At 47.5% G+C, this 23,887-nt stretch overlaps 1 protein-coding gene across 1 annotated transcript; it reads right to left on the reverse strand.

Annotated features, from left to right (window-relative positions):
- Positions 1-4,241: 4,241 nt before the first annotated feature.
- LOC307073688 (immunoglobulin superfamily member 11-like) lies at positions 4,242-22,487 on the reverse strand (the record flags this gene model as incomplete). Its single annotated transcript, XM_079733609.1, has 7 exons — positions 22,434-22,487; positions 20,963-20,971; positions 13,907-14,114; positions 12,035-12,190; positions 9,894-10,016; positions 7,156-7,303; positions 4,242-4,893 (listed from the first exon to the last, which is right to left on the reverse strand). The coding sequence occupies exons 1-7, from the start codon at positions 22,470-22,472 to the stop codon at positions 4,242-4,244; spliced, it is 1,335 nt and encodes a 444-aa protein (XP_079589735.1). The 5' UTR covers positions 22,473-22,487.
- Positions 22,488-23,887: the final 1,400 nt, after the last annotated feature.

Here is a 23,887-nt window from a genome sequence, read left to right on the forward strand (position 1 = left end):
TGCAGTGTGTCATGCATAAATGCAGACAGAAGGCACACAGCAAAACAGAAACATGACATGATCCCGGTTAGAATGTATTAACATGATTTATTCACTACAACCTCCACCAACACTCGTTTTCCGACTTCCAATCCATCCAAACACTAAGCACAAGGTTGTATTCTGAATATTTACACAATGGGTTCTTTGCTCTGTGGTATTTCGCACCCCTTTGCCGTGTATTTATGTTCAACACCATACTAGCATTCAACCAAATTACATCGTACCACTTGTGGTTTAAATGACCTGGGCTTTGACAGAGGGTCAGAACAAAAGCTCAATAATCCATGACTCGCCTTGTGATTCAGAGCAACCAAACCAACCAAAACAAAGAATGAAAAATAATGAAAAAGTCCCAGTAAGGAGGTTTGTTTTTGAGATATATATATATTGTTGTTTTGACACGAAAGGAACATGGCAGGGACCTCCAAACTTTGTCAACCTTTGGAAACCATTGGAGGAGAAGAAGCAGACTCCCCTCCTCACCTTCTCAGACCAATGACCAAGGTGGGTTAGGCCACGAGAGAGGGTCAGGGGGAGGAAGAGAGGGAAAGGGAAAGGGATGGAAGTGGGCAGAAGATAGATGAAGATGTTGGGGAGAGATTGTGAGAGAGAGAGAGGGATGATGGGGGATTGGGGGGGGGGGGGGAGGTTGTGTGAGGTGTGAGAGAGAGTGGGGGCCTGTAGGCACATGCTCTCTCATTATATTTTCCTAAAGCCAGGTCTTCTGGCACGGCTGCCCGGCTACTGCTACTAGTGCGGCTGTTTTGATTCTTTCTACAAAGGGTTGGGTGTGATGTTCTGAGGTGAGAACATCTTTGATCATCTGAGTGAAGCCAGCTCCCCTAATGTCCTCGACCACACTGTGCTGTGTGTGTGTGTGTGTGTGTGTTTGTGAGCATGTGTGTGTGCATGTTTATTCAGTTGTGTTAATGAGTGCATGTGGATGGTTGTTGAGGTTGGTGTGTTTTTGTGTGTATGTGTGTTTAAAACATGGATGTGTCTGCAGAGCAGACTTTTGGGGCACTGTGCAGGAACAATAAAAGGAGCTGAATACTTATTAGGGGAATGTGAAAAAATCTATATTGCTCGACAATGAAATTTTTTATAATGACCATGGTGAATAACAGAGCAAAGTTTTTGAATGAAAACTTGAAACTTTAAGAACTTTGCCTTCCCTTTGGTTTAGAAATACTCAATAGTCAGAAAATTGTCAATCTATTATTATCATAATTATTCTTATTTATGATTGATAGACTTTAGTCTATAATACTCAATGTGATAAATACAAACCACACCAAGCAGCCTGACTGGTGGATATCTGACCCAGGTCTCAATATATTATTATATTATTGACACATTATAAAACAAAAACATGAATACAATAAAAATATGGAAAACAACTGCATATGCAACGACTGGGGTGATGGCTGAAACGCAGCGGATCTCATTAATTTTCTACGGCTGTCTCAGAGGTGGACGGCATCATCTGTAATTTGAAACACATGGCTGCCTGGCTTGGCTTGCTGCTCTCATCATCTGAATATTTATTGGGTTTATAGAGTTATTTAATTGCTATTCATACTTTTTCCCTTCATCAGTCTGCAGCAGTGCCAAACCCCTGCTCTCATATTCTCCTCTCAGCGAATTTCTGCACACAGAACACATTTAGAAAAAAAACACAATATTGCATCGGGTGGATCTATCTCTCAGTGGCCCCAGGGAAGAGTGAGAGCAATGTGTGTTTCCTGGAATAGAATTCCCATCTCTCCATCGCCTCTTGTCACAGAAGGTGGGTGGCCGGCCTACACTGACACCACGGCCCTGTGCACATTTGTTTTGCAGGGGAAGTCATGCAGGGTGCGATGAGTGGAAAGAACCCCAAAAGCAAAGGACTTGGTGATTTTTAATAACAATAAGATGTGGCGGCAGAATCCAAAGCCGTGACAACAGGGACTTTGATTTGTTTTTTTTTGGCCTTGTTTGCTAATGAAGTTTGTTCCTGATTAAAGGGTTGGCACACTGCTCCAGCATACATCTAGATTGGGCCATTCCTGTTGGTGGTGGTGGGCTGGTGAGGTTTCTTGACGTGGCGGTGCTGAATTGCTGTGGGCCAATTTCGGCTGACATTTATCAGTCAAGTGTTTGTCGGGGCAGTGTGCCAGCACCTCAGGACAATAAAACAAAACGAGAGACAACTTCAACTTGAACAGAGAATAGCTTTTAACATGGAGTTGCATCATTGCTGGAAGGTTATCATTATTAATGTTCTGTAACAAGATTATAGAAGGATTGGCAGACTTTGGGACAATTACATATTTCCACACGTATACATTTATTCATTTTCTCGAATGGATTTAATGTATTTATATAGTATTGTTTATCTAGTAACTGTTGGTTAAAAAATTATTATAAATACTGTTGTATCTAAACATATGGCGAAACATATGGTATTTCAGCGTGTTTCAAATTAACTCGAAACCCGTAATTAAAATAGGGTCAATAGGTCATAAGAAGATTGATGAAAAAAAATTGATCTGCTTATCTAAAAATAGTCTATAGAATTAAAATAGTGTTAACTGTAAAAAATGACTGTAAACCCAAAGAATTCGTACATTTAAGACACAGTATTTGATGTAATTGAATCATCCATTGTACATTTAAGAATTAGATCATCAATAGTTTTACTCCCTTAGCATAGCCTATCAGTATTAGATACAATATATACAGTAAAAAACTGTTTGTTTGCGTCTTCCATTATATATATATGTGTATATATACATACATATATATACATATATATATATATATATTAGTTCTCTCCCTCCTATTTTCTCTTACTTCATTTATGAAAGTAGACATCCTCATATTTTGTAAGCAGCAATGATAGGAGATAAACTGAATTGATGGCTCTGTGGACTTGAGCCATACCTCAAAATATATAATTTACCGGTCTGATCTATATGGAAATTGTTGTGCAATTATCCAGGAACATACAGCGCTTGTTGAATCTACCAGTGGCCATTGCTATCCGTAATGTCATTGTATACCTTGTAACAATTCTTCAACAATAGGATGTACAAAACAATATTTTTTCCACCATTGATAAAGCATTGCAATTGAAAGAGACAGGTATGGTTATAAGAGAGCAAGTGAAATTGAAAATTGCTTAAAAAAGTGCAAAAACCTAAAAGAAAATGTTTAATAATGTAAAATAAGAGGCAAAATATTAAAAAACTATTTTGACAACCAAGCCCCAACCCTTGAAATTGCCATTATTTATCTCCTAATAAACCTTCCGTGCATATTTCATCCAACAAGTATATGTTAATTTCTTCATTCAGATAGCATCAGGTAACACATTCTAACAACAACAATTCATTTCTCATCACCATTATCATCTGCATCACTGTTTTAGTTCAAATCCAAAATAAAAACGTGAGAAGAAAGCATTGCAAATAATCTCTAATTGATTTTTCAAACAAAGCACACATGCATTAATCATTAGTTATTCTTCTTTAATGTTCGTGAGTTCCAAGCTTGTTTCAGTTTGATCATGCATTGATGGACACACACACACACACACACACACACACACACACACACACACACACACACACACACAAACACACACACAGAAACACACACACACACGCACACACACACGGAGATGAAGATCCTGTTTGTTGCTGCTGAGTCGTTGACATGATTCAGTCACAATGGCTTCCTCTTCTGTAAGAGATCCGTGAATCACTCTGGGCCACTCACTGGGATACGGTCTTTCTTTGATTCCTACCACCATCATTAAGGGGGCGTCCTGGCCACCGGGAGTGACAACTGGGGCCCATGAATCAGCCCCGCCCCGGTGGCTGTGGACACGACCTACAAGCACTCTCTGAACACGAAGTGAGATAAAAATAAAAAGGTAGAGCGAGATCGACAGATAGGTGGAAAAGAGAGAACAAAAAAAAAAAACAGAAAGAGTGGTTTGGTTAAAGGGAAAAGGCTGTCCTGGCCTGTACAGGTCTCACGGAACGATCCAGAGTGAGTTCTCCATTGATGTCGCGGCGGGAAGGAAGGTGAGGGCGTGCGTCCGTCTCCACTTTTGATTTGGAAAGGTTCTGAGTGGGGTTAAAAAGGGGGCTTTCAGAGGCCAGCGTTTATCTCCCTCCCCCCCCCCCACCCCCACTGCATACCATACCTCATACCAGCGAGCCGGCTCTGCTCTGGGCGGGCACCATGACGGGCACCGCCCCCATGCGCTCCAGCGTGGCCTGGCTCACGGCGTACGAGTGTGTGTGCTGGCCGCGCGCGGACGCCGGCGCCGCCTTGTGGCCCGCCGCCCCGTTGCTCCGCGTCTTCACGGCGGGGGAGGGGGCCGAGTTTGTGGTGACCACCAGGGTCTTGGGCGGCGGCAGCGTGTGGCTTCCGCCGTTGGCCAAGGAGGAAGTCAGCGTCGCCGTGGTGCCCTGGAGCTGGGGCGGGGCGTGGCGGGGCAGCGGGGCCGAGCCCGGCGCCGACGCCGGTGGGGGCGGCGCCGGCGCCGGCCCGTGGCCGTGGCCGTGGCCGTGCCCTTGTCCGTGCGCGTGCGCGTGGCCGTGGGGGTGGGCGTGGCCGGGGTGTTGCCCGTGCACGTGCTGCGGGTGTGTGCCGTGCGTGGCGGCGGTGGAGAAGGTGTGGCGCGTGTCGCCGTTGTAGCGCGTGTAGGAGTTGGTGTCGTAGTTGGGCTTGGGGTTGTGCCAGTAGCGGCTGTTGTAGGTGTTGGTGGAGGTCAGCGTGTCGTTCTCCGAGGAGGACGCGTCGGCGTGGAACGCCTTCCCCGACGACGAGCGCTTGGGCGGAAGGTCGTCTTCCCTGCGGAGGAGAGGGTTCAGCGATGGCGCGGTCAGAGATGGAATGAGCGGCCCCCCCCCACCCCCTGACGACTCCCCATCTGGAGTCATGGTTCCTGTGTACGGTCTGAGCGGTCCTGATGGGAGAGTCAGTGGGGGAGCTCACTCCCCCACTGACTCCATCAGGACCGCACATACCGTACACATCCCCCGCGCCGGACTGAAAACCTCATCTGTTCAGACTGCTTCTTGGCCCCGTGAAAAAGACTAATTTCTTGTTCCTAAAACGTTAGCACTTGAGGCTCGTAGCCTATTTCCTGATTTGTATGTGCTCTCATGGTTTGCGGCGTTTATGGGGTGTATCTTCGCGGTTGAACGCACTTATTGTTAGTCACTTTGCATAAAAGCGCCAGCTAAATAAATAAATGTGATGTCAATGTAGAGAGTGGCATGGAGTCCTCCTGCTGGCTTGATCCCCATGTGGGAAAAATGTTTTCCTTTCCGATAACAGAGATATAAATCTGCATGTTGTTGTTGTTGTTGTTGTTGTTGTTGTTGTTGTTGTTGTTGTTGTTGTTGTTATTTAATGGCTACAACTGAACAAGGAAATTAATAGCTTTGCTTTAAACTACAACATAAAAGAGGACAATCATTCAGGTTCTGAAGCATTTCAATTTTAGCATCAGTGCTGCCGGTTACTGCCAATAAACTCGATGCAATGGGTTTTTAAGTGCGGTGGATAGAAAAAACCATGACCAAGCCAAATCCCTCTTCAAACCTTATCTGATCCAACCATGCAAATGGTTAGACTGAAAACATAGAAACATTGCTGATTAAAAATGCAAAGAAGTCAACGAGGTCACCTGCCAATCCTCCATCATGGAACATAACATCCTGCGTCTTAGCCGCACCGGGTAACCTTAAGGCTCTCCTTCAGCACTGACACATCTGAGCAATCGCCGTTCTCCCGTCATTTATTCCTGCCTGAAACAGATGGCCGTTCCCCATCGTCTTTCACCACCACTCCTACATTTGATTAAAACATTTACCGATTTCTAAATGGGCATTTGGGGAATGCACATCTGCGATAATGAAATTCAAGCACTGTTTACGCGATCGGGTATCTTTTTAAAAAGGGTCCTCTGCCCCACAGAGGGTTTTCTTCTAAGTAATGTAGCAGTCGCAGCGCCTGGCACCTAATGTATTTGTCCGAGGGAAAATCTCCATTGTGATTTGCTGCGTAAGTGGAAAGCATTAGCGGCCTGAGGCAGGAAGATGTGCTGAAGACATTGTGAATGCAGGGTAGGCAGTCAGGCCCAAAATGAAGCAGATGTTATCCTACCAGCCAACCCGTGCTTGAAATATTGCAACAATGACTTATCTACAAATTGATTAATGAAGTAATTTTGAGGAGAAGTTGCAGCCAATTTGAACAACTCAAAGAGCTTCAGCAGAATGTTTCAAAAGACAAATTAGGTTGCGACGATAAAAGAAAGTGTGTACGGGAAAAGAAAAAATAAACCTGAATAAAGTCTTTCAATCCAAATTCAATCTTGAATCTGTTTTGTTTTCATTGTGCAATGGCAGGGAATTCTACCGAAGAGAACCTAAAATGTCTTTCTTGTATTGTGCATCTCATTGCCGCTGTAAATTCTTAATGCTGCACTTTGGCAATACTGCAACAAGCCCTGAAGGCATACAGCTTACGCCTGCACTAACCAACAGATTGATGGTTTCAATATGCATTACTATGCACCACAGGCTTCAGTGGGTTTAGGGCGTAACTTGCCAGTTCAGTTATTGCAAAAGGGGAAAGGTGGGAGGCGAGAAATTTCACTTTTCATTTTTCATGACCATGTACTTTTATTTACCAATCCTGCCCCCCACAGGCTATCATTATAACTGTAAATGCAACGGTGCTTAGCCGTTGCAAAAACATCTGCTTCAGGGAGTCCTGTGTGTGTGTGTGTGCACCTGAAAGAGAAGGAGATAGATCATATACAGAGAGAGAGAGAGGGAGGGAAGGAGAGACAAAGAAAGAGAGAGTGAGAGAAAAGGAGGCAGAGGGAGAGAGAGAGAAAAGGGGAGGACGAGAGAGACCTGATCTCGTCGGGAGTGTGTGAGAAAGAAAAAGAGGGACAAAGACAGAGTGAGAGTAAGAGGAGAGAGAGTCCCAGAGAGAGTGACAGATGAGAGAGAGCGCGAGAGAGAGAGAGAGCGAGAGAGAGAGACTTACTAAGAGAGGCAGAGAAAGAGAGAGAGAAAAGGAGAGGACGAGAGAGACCTGATCTCGTTGGGGATCTCCTCCTCGTCGTACTTGTTCTTGTTCTTCCAGTAGAAGAGTGAAACCACCACCAGCAGGGAGCATATGATGAGTGCCAGCACCCCCGTGGCGATGGTCCCCGCTATCAGACCCACGCTCTGGGGCTGGGCTGAGACACACAGATGGGGGTGGGGACACAAGAAAGGACCATAAAAAAACAGACATGCATATATTCATAGCTTGGCTCGACCTTCTCCTGCCACGTTTACTTCCTCCTCTCGCTCTGAAACTATGCTCTATTATACAACTGCCCCTGTTACTCAAGCCTAAATGCTACGCAATGATAGGCTACCTTTTTATCTGAACATGACCGTGTATATAGGCAGGGATGTGTCTACTGTTCATATTGGGATGTGTGTTTGGCTCTAGGACTGGGAATGAGAAGCAGAAACACATAGTTTTACAGACACAGTATACCGAGCAGATGAATAAGCTGAGCTGGATAATGTGATAACTTGTGTCATTGGAATCATTTTTCAAAAACGGGTAATTTTTCACAGATGGCTGCTTGGCATTTCAAATATTGCCGTTACTTTCAGTTCCAATCCTGCTGTTTAGTATGCTAAGCACCGTCAGCTACTTTAAATGATGGCAAAAGTATTCCGCTCTACCCACCAGAAGCATTACGCAAACGCATTAGCATGCACTTAAACAAATGTTTCAACAAATAGTGCTCGCAAACCGAAAAAAAAAAAAAAAACATCTCATGGCGAAGCCGATTGGATCAGTCACGCATTCATGTCATGCATTACTGCCGGTCCCACCTGGGAAATAACACATTACACATCTTTCCCCTTCTCTTCTTCTAACGGCTTGGAAAAAGTCAGTGGAGAATTAAGCCTAATACCTGATGATCTAACGGCTGCCCATTACCCTAGTGTGGCTGAGACGCTCCACATTGTTCAAAAAGAAGCCACTGTGTAGAATACACCATGAATAACACATTGATGCTAATGATCTGGCCGTTAGCCTAATGGTCAGTAGCTACGCCATCTAAATCTGCCCAAAACTATAGGCCTACCGGCGCTACGAAAGTAAAGAGCATCAGAGAAAACGAGAGATGAAGGCGTAGAGAAAGAGGGTGGGGGCGGCTGTAGACACAGGGGTTGAAGGAGACAAAAAAAGAGGTGACAGCAAAGAAAGAGAAATAACAATGAGGCCAAAGAGAATCCGGAGAGAATGGGAGAGTGCAAGGGAACCAGTGAAGGAGCGGCAAAAAGTTGCTCCCATGACAACGTCCTTCCTGTTTTTAATGAGACCGCTATGCTTTGAGCGGTCAACCTTGCCGCCTCAAAACCAACACTCCTAAAACATTCGCCAGTGGCAGCCTTTTTTTTTTATTTATTACAAACTTGTTTTTTTCAACCCTTCCTTGCATGGCACAATTTCTGCCATCAGGCATGGGGATGCAGAACAGCTTCATGTTTGTCACCCCTAGAAATATCTGCCTCTCCACAGCTTGAGGAAAGGCAGTACATGCTGCAGGACAGCAGTGACAGCACACAAACATATGGGGCGATGGATGGAGCGATATTAAACGGGAATAACCCTTTTCTATTTTATTTTGTTCTTAAATATCTCTGAGCACCTATGTGCATCACTGTTATTCCTCTGTCCTTTGGTTTCTTGTTGTTCTTCAGAGTGTGAGCGCCACTCTGATTATCTGATCACAACGAATGGCCTCACTGTTAAGTTAAACAAGGAGGGCTTTGGGCTGCTCAATTAGGTAGGAAACTTTACTGACTTCCCTCGCTGTTCACAGCCCTGTTTAATTAGAGCCACAGGACTATCGGCCCGCTACATACTGGACCCTTTATGGGGAGATTTGCCGGCGTTATACAAGTTTGGTAGTTCACTTTCTTCCCTCCGTCTCTGCCTATGCTATGTTTCCTAATTAAACAGTGTCCCTAGAAGAAAGAGCTCAATGCGGATCTTCTCCGTATGTGTGTGTGGGGTGTGTGTGTGTGTGTGTTTGTGTTTGTGTACGTGTGTGTGTGTGTGTGTGTGTGTGTGTGTGTGTGTCTCCCCCCTTGTCTGGCGGCATGGTAAAGAGCTGCAGCCTCGCCAGTCTATAAAAGACCCGTGTGTGTTTGTGTGTGTGTGTGTGTGTGTGTGTGTGTGTGTGTGTGTGTGTGTGTGTGTGATCTAATCCTCATTAAGGAAGCCATCTGTCATCGTGTCTGGACGCAGATGATAACAATGTCAAGGTGTGCCGTGGTAATGAGTTAGCATGAGTGATTATGAAACACCTGTCATTCACTCTGACTTCTGGCTGCACTGCAGCCGCCTGTCGCAAGCACGCTAACACGGCGGCACACTGCGTGGAATTATTTATTGTGTTGGTGTTAGAGAGAGAGACAAAGAGAGACAAAGGAAGTGATTGAGAGAAAAGGAGACAGAGGGAGAGAGAGATAGAGTGAGTGAGAGGGGGGGGGCGAGAGGGAGAGATGGAGAGGGTGGGGCGAAAGAGAGAGAGGGGGGGGGCGAGAGAAAGGCTTGTGTGTGGGTTTTAAGAAGAGGATTGTTGCAAGAGGGAGAGCGAGATAGAGCGAGGGAGAGCGAGAGAGAGCAAGCGAGGGAAAATAAAACAATACCAAAAAGTTTCTGTGGTGTCTCTCTGGTGTTTGTTTGTTGTTTGTCTTTGTCCATGTGTGGGAGCGATATTGTGCGTGTGTGTGTGTGGGCGTGTGTGTACTTACGGGAGACCACCTGCAGGTTGAGCAAACAGGTGCTCTTGCCTACAGCGTTGCTGGAGGAGCACTGGTAGAGACCAGAGGTGCTACTGCTGATGTTCCTCAGTGTCACCGTGCCCTGCATCTGGTCTGGAGGACACACACAAGGGCCACAGCAGGGTGAGACACACGCACACACACACACTCACACACACACACAAGGGCCACAGCAGGGTGAGACACACGTACACACACACACACACACACACAAGGGCCACAGCAGGGTGAGACACACGTACACACACACACACACACACAAGGGCCACAGCAGGGTGAGAAACACACACACACGCACACACACACACACACACACACACACTCACACACACACACAAGGGCCACAGCAGGGTGAGAAACACGTACACACACAAGGACCACAGCAGGGTGAGAAACACGCACACACACACACAAGGACCACAACACGGTGAGAAACACGCACACACACACACACACACAAGGACCACAACACGGTGAGAAACACGCACACACACACACACACACACAAAAGGGCCACGGTATGGTGAGAAACACACACACACACACACACACACACACACACACACACAAGGGCCACGGCATTGTGAAAAACACACCCACACACACAAGGTTCGCCAAATGGTGAGAAACACACACACACACAGAAGATCCAGGGCATGGTGAGAAACACAAACACACACACAAGGGCCACAGCATGGTGAGAAACAAACACACACAAGGATTTGTAAAGACAAACAAACAAGTAGGCAAGCATACACACACCCACGCATCCAGGTGCACGTACACACATACACAGACACACACAAATGAAAGTAAACCACACAAGAAGATCACAACACAACGGACACCGAGTTAAAAAAAAAATACTACATCTGGATATTGAACTGCAAGGCAGATCTATTATTACATTGGTGAACTAAACAATGGATAAGTTAAATAAATAATTGGATTCAGATGTGATTAAATCACATTAGGATTAACAGTTACAAGTGTTTTAACAGTGATGACTTTTTCTACCACTGGAGGGCGTCATAGACCACAACAATCATCAAGAACAGCCTTATTTCAATAGCGATTTCACACAATGATACTAAAAAGGACTTGTTTTGTTAAAAGATGTTAGTTTGATAATGGCTCGATGAGGTTAGAGTATTTGACAATACACAACTGGATTCCACCAGAAAAGGCTACTTGTCTTTTATGAGTTGCTTTAGAGGCATACACACAGGCGCACACATGCACAATAAACTCTACAGTTTATAATAATAAGCTGCAGCTGGATCAGACTCCATAGCTCAAACCCACGTAGCAACATAGCTTTGATGTACCCCTTAGGTGGACCGGTAGTGTAAAAGGAGTAGCTTTCCAGTAACAAGGGACATTTTAATGAGAGGAGAAGATTACGACAGGGCATAGACCAGCGACTGTATTACAGGCACTGTGGGCCAACTGCACAGCCGATACAACCAGTTCTGACAGCCTCCAGTTGGGAGGGGAGCGGAGGTTCAGGTGATTACTGGGAGTGATCTTGGGGTTCTATGAGGACGCACTACCCATAAGTCTTGTACTTCTAACAAGGCCTGGGTGTAAACACAGTGCAGAGTTGGCCACAGCACGGCACAAGCCCCACAAACAGCACCGATCCATCAACACATTATGAATACACACAAACCCCCACGCACATACACACATACAAACACGTACACGCACACACAAACACATGAACAGAAAAAGCACAAATATATCCTATCCACACATACACAGCTGTATGAAAAGTCTACACACCCATGTACTCTCATACACAAAGACGCACCATACACACACATTTACACTCACACAAACGTCCAAACGTATCCAACAAAAACGCACACACAGACACACACACACACAAACAGAGTGTCCACTTCAACACCCGCCAGCAGGATCACCAAGGAAAGGGGGGGGGGGGGGGGGGTCAGGCTCGGGAGCATGGCGATGGCGCTGGTTTGTTTTGTCGTTTGTTGCCATGACACTGTTGTACGTGTGCGTGTGTGTGTGTGTGTCACATTTACCGGCAAAGGTGGGGCAAAAGGGCAGTCCGGCGGCGGCGGCCAGGATGTGTTTAGCAGTACCTTGCATGGCGGTTTGGGGCAGCCGGGGCAGCGCGTCCAGCTTCTCCCAGGAGTACGAGGGCGTGGGCGTGCCCTCCTCCGAGCTGCACAGCAGCAGCACATCGCTGCCCACGTCCAGGGAGCCCTGCACCCGGCACGTAGGCACAGAGGGGGGCACTGGGGGGGTGGGAGGGGAGAGAGGGAGCAGGGGGCGATGGCGGTGAGGGTGGAGGTGGGGGTGAGAGGAGAGAGGGAGCAGGGGGCGACGGTGGTGAGGGTGGAGGTGGGGATGAGAGGAGAGAGGGAGCAGGGGGCGATGGTGGTGAGGGTGGAGGTGGGGATGAGAGGAGAGAGGGAGCAGGGGGCGAGAGGAGAGAGGGAGCAGGGGGCGATGGCAGTGAGGGTGGAGGTGGGGATGAGAGGAGAGAGGGAGCAGGGGGCGATGGCGGTGAGGGTGGAGGTGGGGATGAGAGGAGAGAGGGAGCAGGGGGCGACGGTGGTGAGGGTGGAGGTGGGGATGAGAGGAGAGAGGGAGCAGGGGGCGATGGCAGTGAGGATGGAGGTGGGGATGAGAGGAGAGAGGGAGCAGGGGGCGATGGTGGTGAGGGTGGAGGTGGGGATGAGAGGAGAGAGGGAGCAGGGGGCGATGGCAGTGAGGGTGGAGGTGGGGATGAGAGGAGAGAGGGAGTAGGGGGCGATGGCAGTGAGGATGGAGGTGGGGATGAGAGGAGAGAGGGAGCAGGGGGCGACGGTAGTGAGGGTGGTGGTGTTGGTGGTGGTGGAGGGCGTGTGGAGAGAGAGTAGGGGGTGATGGTGGTTAGGGTGGTGGTGGTGGTGGTGGTGGTGGGGGAGGGCGTGTAGAGAGAGAGTAGGGGGTTGATGAGAGGGTGGTGGTGGTGATGGGGATATGATATGGAGACGAATGATGACATGAATGAACAAACACTATTAGAGAAATGAAGTTTCCGGATCAGCAGTGGTAAATTGGTTTTTTTCTGGGGTTTTGCGGACCCGCTGTACCACCAAGTTCTGTTCTGCTGGCGGGGATGTTTCTCCCCTGTTTTATTTTATTTCACACAATGAATCATGGATATTCTCACAGAACATCCCACAGTCATCCCATTTTTGGGAGTTTAACTCAAAAAGTTTTTTGAGCGAATTCCGCGTGTGTTTGTTTACAATATGTTAAATATGTGTATGTGTCCTTGTTCTGTTTCGTCTCGTTTCATCCAGCATATCATTGCTCTTTCTGAAGTATTCAGTGTGGGTCTATGTACAACATGGGCAGGTTAACCCTAGTTCACGCCAAAACCATGGCATAAGAGGAGCATAAAGTGTTGCATCATTTCACGCGCATCCAATTCTACAGATTGACTGTACTGTCAATGGGGAAGCGCACCGTTCATTCCCCTGTTCAACCATGTGGTAACCATTTGTTTAGACAAAGCAGTTAGCGACTTTAGCATTCAATTAACTCTGCAGCACGATAAGACCATCAAATCAGCGACTTATGAATATGTGGTTGATGATGCATACAGAGCTCGGCGGAAATGACCGATCTCGCTCACGTGACGGTTTTGGTGTGAATGAAGGGGTGAGGGTGCATGTGACCCGCTCCTTTGGATTGCTGCTCACCCTCCAGCAATGCTTCGGGCTACAGCAACATCCCATTAACACCATGAGTCAAAGGAACCAATTAGCAGTAGTATGGGGCGGAGCTGCGCACCTTCACACAGAACATGATGTAGAACTGTTAGTGTTGTACGTGGATGTGCTCGGTTAAAGCATTTAGAGGTTTATATGGGGTGATACGTTTTCATATCAGCAAACAAGTACGCCGACACGATATATCTGTTGGGTTATAGTGTCATGGGACGTGTGGCTTGCTTGTACCCAGCACAGTGAGGCCGATGACGCCGATGTTGCGCCCTCCTCTGTCCGGGAGGTTGTTGACCAGGCACTGGTATGTGCCCGTGTCCGTCAGCTGGGTGTTGTTGATGAAGATGGAGGCACTTGTGCTGGGCATGGTGGCCACGAAGCCCACGCGTCCGTTCAGATGGTTGGCCAGGCTGAAGACCTGCCCTCCCTGGTAGATGATCACCTGAGATCAGGGAGAGGGAGGGAGGGAGGGAGTGAGGGAGGGAGAGAGAGAGAGAGAGAGAGAGAGAGAGAGAGAGAGAGAGAGAGAGAGAGAGAGAGAGAGAGAGAGAGAGAGAGAGAGAAAGACAGGGGGGTGGGTGGTAGAAGGATTTATGCAGTTGAGGAAAGGCCAGAAAAGGGGGTGATAAAAAGAAGACAAAGAAAGGAAGAGATGAATGAGAGTTAATCAAACAGTGGGTCAGGGGGGTAGGTGGTAATGTGGGGCTCCTAGGAGATGGCCTCCCGTTCCAGCTCCTCTCGGTAGCCATGGTGGTTTTATGTGTTTTGTCCTGAGGGGCCAGGCTTGAGGAGGGTGTTAAGTAAGCTAGGACACGGAGCAGGGCTCATGTAGGGTTCACTTGTTGTTTCTGTTGGATGGGGCAAACTTGTTTTTCGTTTGTGAAAGGTTGGTTACACATTTCTACCACTAGAGGGAGACAGAGCTCTATGAGACAAGCAATAGTCAACTATACAAATAGCTCAGAAGGACGGCATAAAGGGATAACTCAGACTAATCCTAATACTACTATATATATATAAATGGGTGCTCTCTCATAGTTTTATTAAGATACAAGCAAGCCAGGGATTACAGGTCTTCTTTCAAATATAGGAATTCAGTGAATGAATCAGCCACAGGAAACTACCCACCGTGTTTTTTTTGCCTTAGAAAAAAGTAAAAGCCGAAAGAAAAGCCAAACATCTAAAGAAAACACTCAGTGTTCCAATGAACCCAAGTGTTCCCGAGGAAGGTCCTCTTTGTTGGTATGTTCTCGTCCCCGGTCCAGAGCTCAGGCTGGGAACTGGGACTGACCTGCTGCTCTGTGAGATCCGCACAGAAACAGCCCAACCCCTCAGCTGAGCCACCAACAAAAGAGGAAGGGACACACTCACGCACACACACACACACACACACACACACACACGCACACACGCACACACACACACACACACACACACACACACGCACACACGCACACACACACGCACATAACGTGGAGGGGAATCAGAGGGGCTATTCAGTAGGTTGAAAAGAACCCTCATTGAACTGTTCAAAGACCAGCACCACTGATACAGTTTGTGTGTGTGTGTGTGTGTGTGTATGTGTGTGTGCGTGTGTGTGTGTGTGCAATTGTCAATTGCGCTGCTGCAATTTCCTGAACGCTGCGCGCTCGCTTTGTCCTCTTATGTGCAGATGAATAGGCAGCTCCTCAGCTGTGAGGCGCCTGCAACCCCAGCTCGCGCCCATGTGTGTGTGTGCGTGTGTGTGCGTGCGTGTGTGCGTGTGCGTGTGTGTGCGTGTGTGTGCGTGCGTGCTCTAGCACAGTAACTTTTATTCCCGTCTCCCTGACCGGCCTTCCCCTGTTACACTCTCTCACTTCCTTTCTTTCATCCTCGCTCTCCTGCTCTCTCTCAGGGTCACTCGCCCACCCTCCTCTCTTTCATACTTCATGGCTGATAATCTGCTTTCTGATTCGGCTTTCACTCTGCGTGTCCGACGGCTTGTTGGAACCACACCTTTTTCTCCCTGACATACGGGGTTGTGTGTGTGTGTTTATGTCTGGCAGATCCGTGTCATGTGTGCGTGTGCTAGACATGTGCTTATGGCATGACCCAATCATAAGTATGCACGCGAGGAGAACGACAATCCAATCAATCACACCCGGTGTTTGTGTGTGTGTGTGTGTGTGTGCGTGCGTGCGTGAAGGAGTTGGGGGAATCCAGCAACATTCAGCGAGACTACGACTACGCAGCCGGATCTTATGCTTAACACTTACCATACATCCCACATTGACGTTGACATGCTAAGCACACACATGACTTATCCGGATGCTACTTGCCTCCACGGTCTCAGAGAGACAGAGTGCGTCAGAGAACAATGTAAAGCGCGTGTGATGAGACGACATTGCATGGAGCGTCCACGCGTCGCCGTTACGTGAGCGGCATCACGGGGATGTCTGACGTACTCACAGACGGGCGCCCCAGCCCCTTTAAGAATCCCTGCTCTGGAACCACTGGAGACGCCGATGAGTAGTGCAGGACAACTACCCCCGGTGACCATACAACCTGCCACTACACCCGCCGTCATGACCACTACACCCGCCGTCACAACCACTACAGAAACCATCATGACCACTACGCCCACCACACCGACTAAATACAGCCAGCTGCAAATGCGACCACACCTCAGCATGTAACTTTGACACGGATCATTGTACAGGAGTCTGTGACACTGCTTGCACATGCACGCGCGCACACACACCCACACACACACATTTGATTCATTTATTTTGGAATGACCAATACTACAACATCATAGCATCCAGATATTAATAAAGAGGGTATTTACAACCATGTGAATCAGTAGATCACATAGTCATGTCAAGGGTTGAGATGATAGCGCCTTCTCCATATGCAGACTGCCTATGGTTGCTGACACAGAGCAGTGTTTGGCTATTTGCCACACACACACACACACACGCACACGCACACACACACACAATCGATTTCTCAGATTCTAGGTCGATTTCCATAGAAGGAATATATACTTTTTGGGCATATTCTTGCTGAACTCATATTTCAGTGATGGCTTCCTAAAGGCCTAGGTTGATTGTGTCATTCAGATCATACAGTTATCATGAAGTACTCCCACATAGCTGCTGGCATATGCAAATGAACCTGGCAGCTTCACATAACAGAATATATTTTTCATCATATTTAAGGAAGTCAATTTGTTGCTTGAAATTGCCTGCTGTGCGTACAATAATGTAATGGAAATGCTGCACAGAAGCTATCGGTCTGTCCGTATGCTGTGTGATTTGACAAATAGGGAACTCTGAATGCTCCGAAATATCGCCCTTGCACACAGAGGTGTCCTATAATTGCATTGATTTGTGATTTCAAATCACAACATCTCTGAGCACTCGGGAGCAGAAAAAAATCCTCCATCCGAACAACCCCCCTCCCTCAGTCATACCCGACACAGCCCGCTCCTTGGCCCTCATAAGACACCAGGGGGTGGACTGAGGCACCAGGGGGGCTGTCCTCCTGAACCAATGGAGCAGAGCACCGGGCCGCCTGGCTGGGCCTGTTAGCCTGGCTACCCTCTCCCTCCTCTGGGACGTGATGCCAGGCTCAGGGTCCGGGTGATGTTCCACAAGGAGAGATATAACCTGGGATTCAGAACCATGGTAGTTTGTGCTCTCACGATTTACCAGGGGACTGTGAAATAATTTAATATGACATTTAAACAGTTCATAATGCAAGCAACCAGAGATCATCAAATTATAATTATCTATCAAACGATCACACATATTTCTAATTGGCACGCAACCAAGTCCTATTTTGTCATCTCATTTAATTTAGATGACATGATGTACGACTCTTCCTCTTGATGACACGGCCACACCGATCCAACACTGATCTATCGCTTTAACAACACCGTCAACCTGCGGTGCAGAGCCGAGTCGAACAGGTGCAATCACGACGTGCGGCATATGCGGCCGCAGCAAAACCCCAACAGATGTGTTTCTACGACCCTGCACGGTGGTATGATACAGATGGTAGTGTGGTGTGACCTGCAACGGTACACAGCGGCATCTCTCTGCAGGAAACCCTGCAGACGAACAGAGAGGTATAGGAGGAGGAGGAGGCAGGGCAACGAGGAGCCAACGGGGCGGGGAGGAAAGGAAAGAGGAGTAAGGGGGAAAGGAACCAGCATATAGGTCATCAGAGTGAGAGCGAAGCCGGAGTTTGATCCATCCTTACCCAGCAGGCAGCGGGGGGGGGGGGGGCGGTCAGCCAGGGATCAGGACCTGATCATCTACAACACAACGACAGATGTTGCCCATTACAGCTTAACAGCGGGCCTCTACAGCAACTCCACCGCCTTCGCCTGCCCGCCAACGTGCCCTGCCGGGGCTCGGCCTCAGACTAAAGGGCCCCTCTCCTCAAACTCCCAACCAGAGCTGGTCGCTATGGACTCTCTCCTGCCACCGCTACGCTCTCTCTGTGAGTTACAATCGAGCGTCGAGTTACGTCTCCCCGTGCTGGATCCAGCAGGCCTCCATTAAGCGTTGATGTATTGCTTTCATGTCACAGAGTACTACCCCTTTAAGGGCCGTAAATACCCCTTTATAGACCGGGAGGAAGAGACAGCTTTATGCACCTGTTTGAGTCTCGCAGAACGGACGTAGCTCGCAGTCGATGGCATGCATTGCAATGGTAGCTGGATCAACAACGATTTAGCCCTATGGATCTTTGATCTATCCAGAGGGGGTGTGGGCTGCGTGAGCCGTGTGTGTGTGTGATTGTGTGGATTATTTAATACCTTATGGCTCAGACAGGACACAGGTCAAGCTATCTGATCTTGCCACGACCAACAGATATTGTCAAGTGACGATACACACACACGCACACACTTGTGCCATAGAAAATCCGTCTTTGTAAAAAAGGTGCTTTTACGTGCACATTCACTGATAGTCCTCTGCTTAATGAAACTGAACTGAAGAGGTGCTTACATGGGGGAGGGCAGCATCCCTGCCCAACAATGAACGCTACTACAAACTACTAACTGCCCTTCAAAACATGGGGGAATTAAAGTATAACGACTTTTGAGCAGCGACATCACTTTTTTAGAGTTACATGCAGGAGGCAGAGCTAGGGAGCCACCGACCCCGTGCGGAGCGCACTGCTTCAGAGTGGGGACTTGTGTTCAGTCATTCTTCATGGCTTTTAGCATCAACACTAATCACCGGTGACAGCAGCTCCCTCCAAAATGACCTTGTACAGTCGCTCCAGACTTCAGCCGCGTGATATGTGGCAGCGTTGACTTGTCCTCTGACATCTCCACTTCAAACACACACACACACACACACACACACACACACACACACACACACACACACACACACTCAAAGACAGGGTCCAGAGTCTACCTTTGAGGTTTGTCTTTATAACGGCCGGATTAAAAAATATACAGGCCAGGCAATTGATAAGGAATCCTGGATGTGTTCATCTGCCAAATGTTCAAATCCAACTGCCACTGGTTGTTGGCAAGTGATCTTTTTTCAACCCTTCAAACACAAACACACACAAACACACACAAACACACACACACACACACACACACACACACACACACACACACACACACACACACACACACACACACAGGTTCACTAAACCAACTAAAAGAATGTTCCTTCCATTTTTCGCGAGTTCTTCATCATGACGCCGTCCCGTCCCTATGCAGAGCATTGATGGGCACACTGCATACCATGCATGTGATTTGGTTCTTTTCGACAACAGCAACCGGTGCTCTGTCATGCATTCATGCGGGCGTTGAGACCGCTCTGGTCGTCTCTGTTGAAAGGTAAAGCAGCACACCTAAGGACGGGGATGTATGTCTGCGTAAGTGCGGCCAGGCCTGTGCAGGGCATTGTACTGTGAAGGCATGGTATGCCACATGTGACCGGCGGTACGATGGATATGCACCACTCCGAAAATACCCGGCTAGCATTTCACAGTCGTGTGCGTCCGTCGCGGGCTAAGTGTACGATCTGCTCATGCAGCTCGCTCTCATCTTCACAGAGCTTATGTTTTTGACTCTATGTGTGTGTGTGTGTGTGTGCATGTGTGTGTGTGTGTGTGTGTGTGTGTGTGTGTGTGTGTGTGTGTGTCTGTACGCTTGCATGCGTACACGTACAGGTGTGTTCATCCATTATTGGACTCGTTTCCTTCATCTTTCCACATCACTATGTAATGAGAGAGTGTGAAGTTTGTGGACGTGTGAATGTGCTCATGCATTTTGTTTTCACAACCATCCCATGTACTGAAATCCAGCTCAACGCGCCTGCGTGCAAAGCCTAGCATATATCTAACTCTACGCCATACACAGGTCGCACTGTATGTTAAAGCCCTGAATAAATTGCTTCACTATAATAAGGGTTATATTCGCCATTTGCTGCTAATTTGTGTGTGTGTGTGTGTGCGTTTACGTGTGTGTGTGTGTATGTGTGTGTGTGTGTGTGTGTGTGCATGCATGTACGTGTGTGTGTGCGTGTGCTGATAACAGCTGCGCCAAAGCGCCCGTCGTGGGTGGGGGGTAATTAGTGCAGAAGATGATTGTATTATGTGGACGGCCGACCGGCGTCGGGGTTCAAAGTGATGGGAGGCAGGTGAGCTTGTAGGGCCTGCAGCTGCATGTTAAAACGACTCAACGCATTGACTCACACACACATACACACACAGAATAAAGGACAGAGAGACAGACAGTCAGACAGACAGCAACGTGGAAGTCAAAAACCTGACAACTCGACACATGAATACAGAAACGAACAAAAGCTAACAAAAAGTTGGTCTGTGTGTGTGGGTGTGTGCTTGTGTGTGTGAGTGTGCCATCAAGTGCGGTTGAGGAGTAGCAGATGGCATTGCTAAAAGCGGTCCTCAATTGTTTTAGTAAAAATGGGAATATCTGAATCCAGCGACGGTAACGCGAGATTCAGGCGGCACAGGTACAGCTGTGTATCGACCTTTCACCTCCCCTGTTTCACCGCAGACAAACAATTCAAATCAGTTCACATCGTATTAGAAGGATATTCTCTCCAGTAATTCATTTAAAAAATGTTGCTTTGAGGGACGAATTTACCCAGCAGCCAGCAACAATACCAAAACACACACACACCACAGCGGGTTCGCTGATAGAAAAATGCTTTCTACATTCAGAGCACACACAGCCTACTCCACTACTCTAGACAACTCTAAATACACTACGCAGGAAAGGGTTTCTCACAAATACTAAACCAGGTGTACCTGTTTACGCTGTGATGTTGATGTGGGACAGCAGTATGACCATCCGGTATGTATTTGTATACATGAAGCGTTGGTTCGGATAAACAAGGAACAAGTGGTGACTCAGTACTGGTCTAAACAGTGTGGAGACAGCTCTCGCTGCGGGGGGGCCAAAACATGGACACAAATGAGGTCGGGCTGTGCAATTTTGGGTAAAACGATCTCCAAACTAAGATATTCGGGTTGAAACTTTTTATACCCTATTTTTTATTATCATAAATGTTTAATAGTAATACAGAACAGCTGGATACATATTTGTACGTTATTTTCGATTTGAACATTTAGATTGGAAAAATTGTTTTTTTTAGAAGTATTTGTCCTCAGTTACAAAGATTTTTCTTTTGAGAGAAATGCAGAATAAATGCATCATGTCTTCAAACTCAAGAATAATGGTTTGAATAATCGTGATTTCAATATTGAACAAAATAATCGTGAAAATGATTTTTTTCATATTCGAGCAGCCCTAATATGAGGGACTTCCTTGTGGGACATTGGCTGGTAGGTTTTAATAAATCACCAGTTTAACACTTCATTCAATTTATATCTTAACAATGAGGTGGCTGTTAACTGACATTTACATGGCAGGTGATAGATCTGAGTGGCCATAAGCAATGTTGACTATGGGCTGAATGTTGAAGGTTAAGTGCCATTCCGTCTCGAACTCTGTTTCTAATGTATCACCCTGACTGTTAATTAATTCTGCATCGCTAAACGTAACCAATCAGCGGCTACAGCCAGCCTACCCTTTCGCTGTCTGTTGACTTTGTGAGATTAAAAACTTACCCTGTCCATCAATATTAATGACATTAAGTGGACATTTCACGTTTTTCTTTAACGAGATCTCTCAACACACCCCTATTGTTTAAAATCCACCAACAACACACTTTGTTATTTTTCGCTCAGGTTATTCACAGCCCAATCAAACACTAGGGCTGAACGTCTTGGGGAAATCATTTAATTGCGATTATTTCGACCAATATTGCGATTGCGATTGCGATTTAGGATGTGCTTCTTCTTTTTAAAGTTCCATAAGTTCTGAATTATTCACTTAACAAGCAATACATCATTCTATAGTATGACCAACACAACATTGGAAGCAGTCAACATACAAAATGCTATTTCCTTTAGGCCAGGCCTATGTGTTGAGATGAATTAATGCATGAATTGATATAACATCTTTATTTAACTATTGAATTGTAAAAGAAAAATACAAATCTTTCTGATCTCCAATAAGTAACACTAACAATTCCCCCAAAAATGTGCGCAAATTGCAAATCACGTTCTATTGAATCGCAACATCCATGAGAATTCTACTAATCGCTCAGCCCTATCAAACGGCCATTGATGACACATTGGGCCTGGCGTTTCCTGGCAGCTTGGTTAGCGGTACAGTGTGTACAGCACTGTGGTTTAGCGTGCTGCGGCGGCGTACCTGCTCGGGTTGGTTGGCGTTGGACAGCGGGATGACCATCCAGATGATGTTGAGGTTGTTGAGGGCGGCGCTGGTGGTGAAGGAGCAGGGCAGCACGGCCGCCTGGCCCCGCGCCACCTGGACGCTGCTCTGGGACACGGTGACGTCCAGCGCCCGCACACACACTGCAGGAGACAGAGGCAGAGGGAGGGTCAGGGAGGGGGACCAGGGCCGAGAGACAGAGACCGACACAGAGGCAGAGGGAGAGAGAGAGAGGGGGACCAGGGCCGAGAGACAGAGACCGACACAGAGGCAGAGGGAGAGAGAGAGAGGGGGACCAGGGCCGAGAGACAGAGACCGACACAGAGGCAGAGGGAGAGAGAGAGAGGGGGACCAGGGCCGAGAGACAGAGACCGACACAGAGGCAGAGGGAGAGAGAGAGAGGGGGACCAGGGCCGAGAGACAGAGACCGACACAGAGGCAGAGGGAGAGAGAGAGAGGGGGACCAGGGCCGAGAGACAGAGACCGACACAGAGGCAGAGGGAGAGAGAGAGAGGGGGACCAGGGCCGAGAGACAGAGACCGACACAGAGGCAGAGGGAGAGAGAGAGAGAGACAGAATGACAGAGACAGACACAGAATCAGAGAGATAGACAGAGTGAGAGACAGAGACAGACACAGAGGCAGAGGGAGAGAGAGAGAGACAGAATGACAGAGACAGACACAGAATCAGAGAGATAGACAGAGAGAGAGAGAGAGAGAGAGAGAGAGAGAGAGAAACATTCACAGAAACAGTGAGAGAGACAGAGAGAGATAGGAAGAGAGAGAGAGAGAGAGAGAAAGAAAAATGAGAGACAGAAACCAGAGAGGCGGCGAGAGAGATACATTGTTGTTGAGGCAATCACTGTCACTTATTTATCGCTGTTAATTATTGATATGGTCGGGATTCTACACAGAAACACACGCACATGTAGCGGCCTGTGACGGCGTATTGTGTGAGTGTGACATACGTTTGAGTGAAGACAACCCCGCACTCAAACAGGGAAAGGATGGGAGATGAAGAGATGCGTGAAAGACACGAGTAGAGACAGCAGAATGTCACTCCCACGGGACTACGACTTGCAAGTGCTTGCAAGTGACAAGGGGAAAAACTATTTGTGTTTTCCACCGTTTTTCCTTGCACCAAACATGATGAAGAGTATTTAGCATGTGTGTATACCCCACATCCTACACTCTTTGTACAATCACAAAGCCTTTGTTGACACGGCGCAAGGAGGCAAGCAGACACAAGAAAAGAGACATATCGCTGTCTTTGAAATCCACAAAGCCTTGCACATCGCACAGCCCCCCCCCCCAAACGAGACAAACATCCGAACTCCAAACTCTCAATGAGCTGACAAAAAAAACAAAAGGTTGTCTGGTATCGTCAATCACGCATAATGACAAACATCAAACTATATCTGGCGATCGCTAAAG

The sequence above is a fragment of the Pollachius pollachius genome (assembly GCF_949987615.1).
Source record: "Pollachius pollachius genome assembly, chromosome: 3".
In the NCBI taxonomy this organism is placed as follows: domain Eukaryota; kingdom Metazoa; phylum Chordata; class Actinopteri; order Gadiformes; family Gadidae; genus Pollachius; species Pollachius pollachius.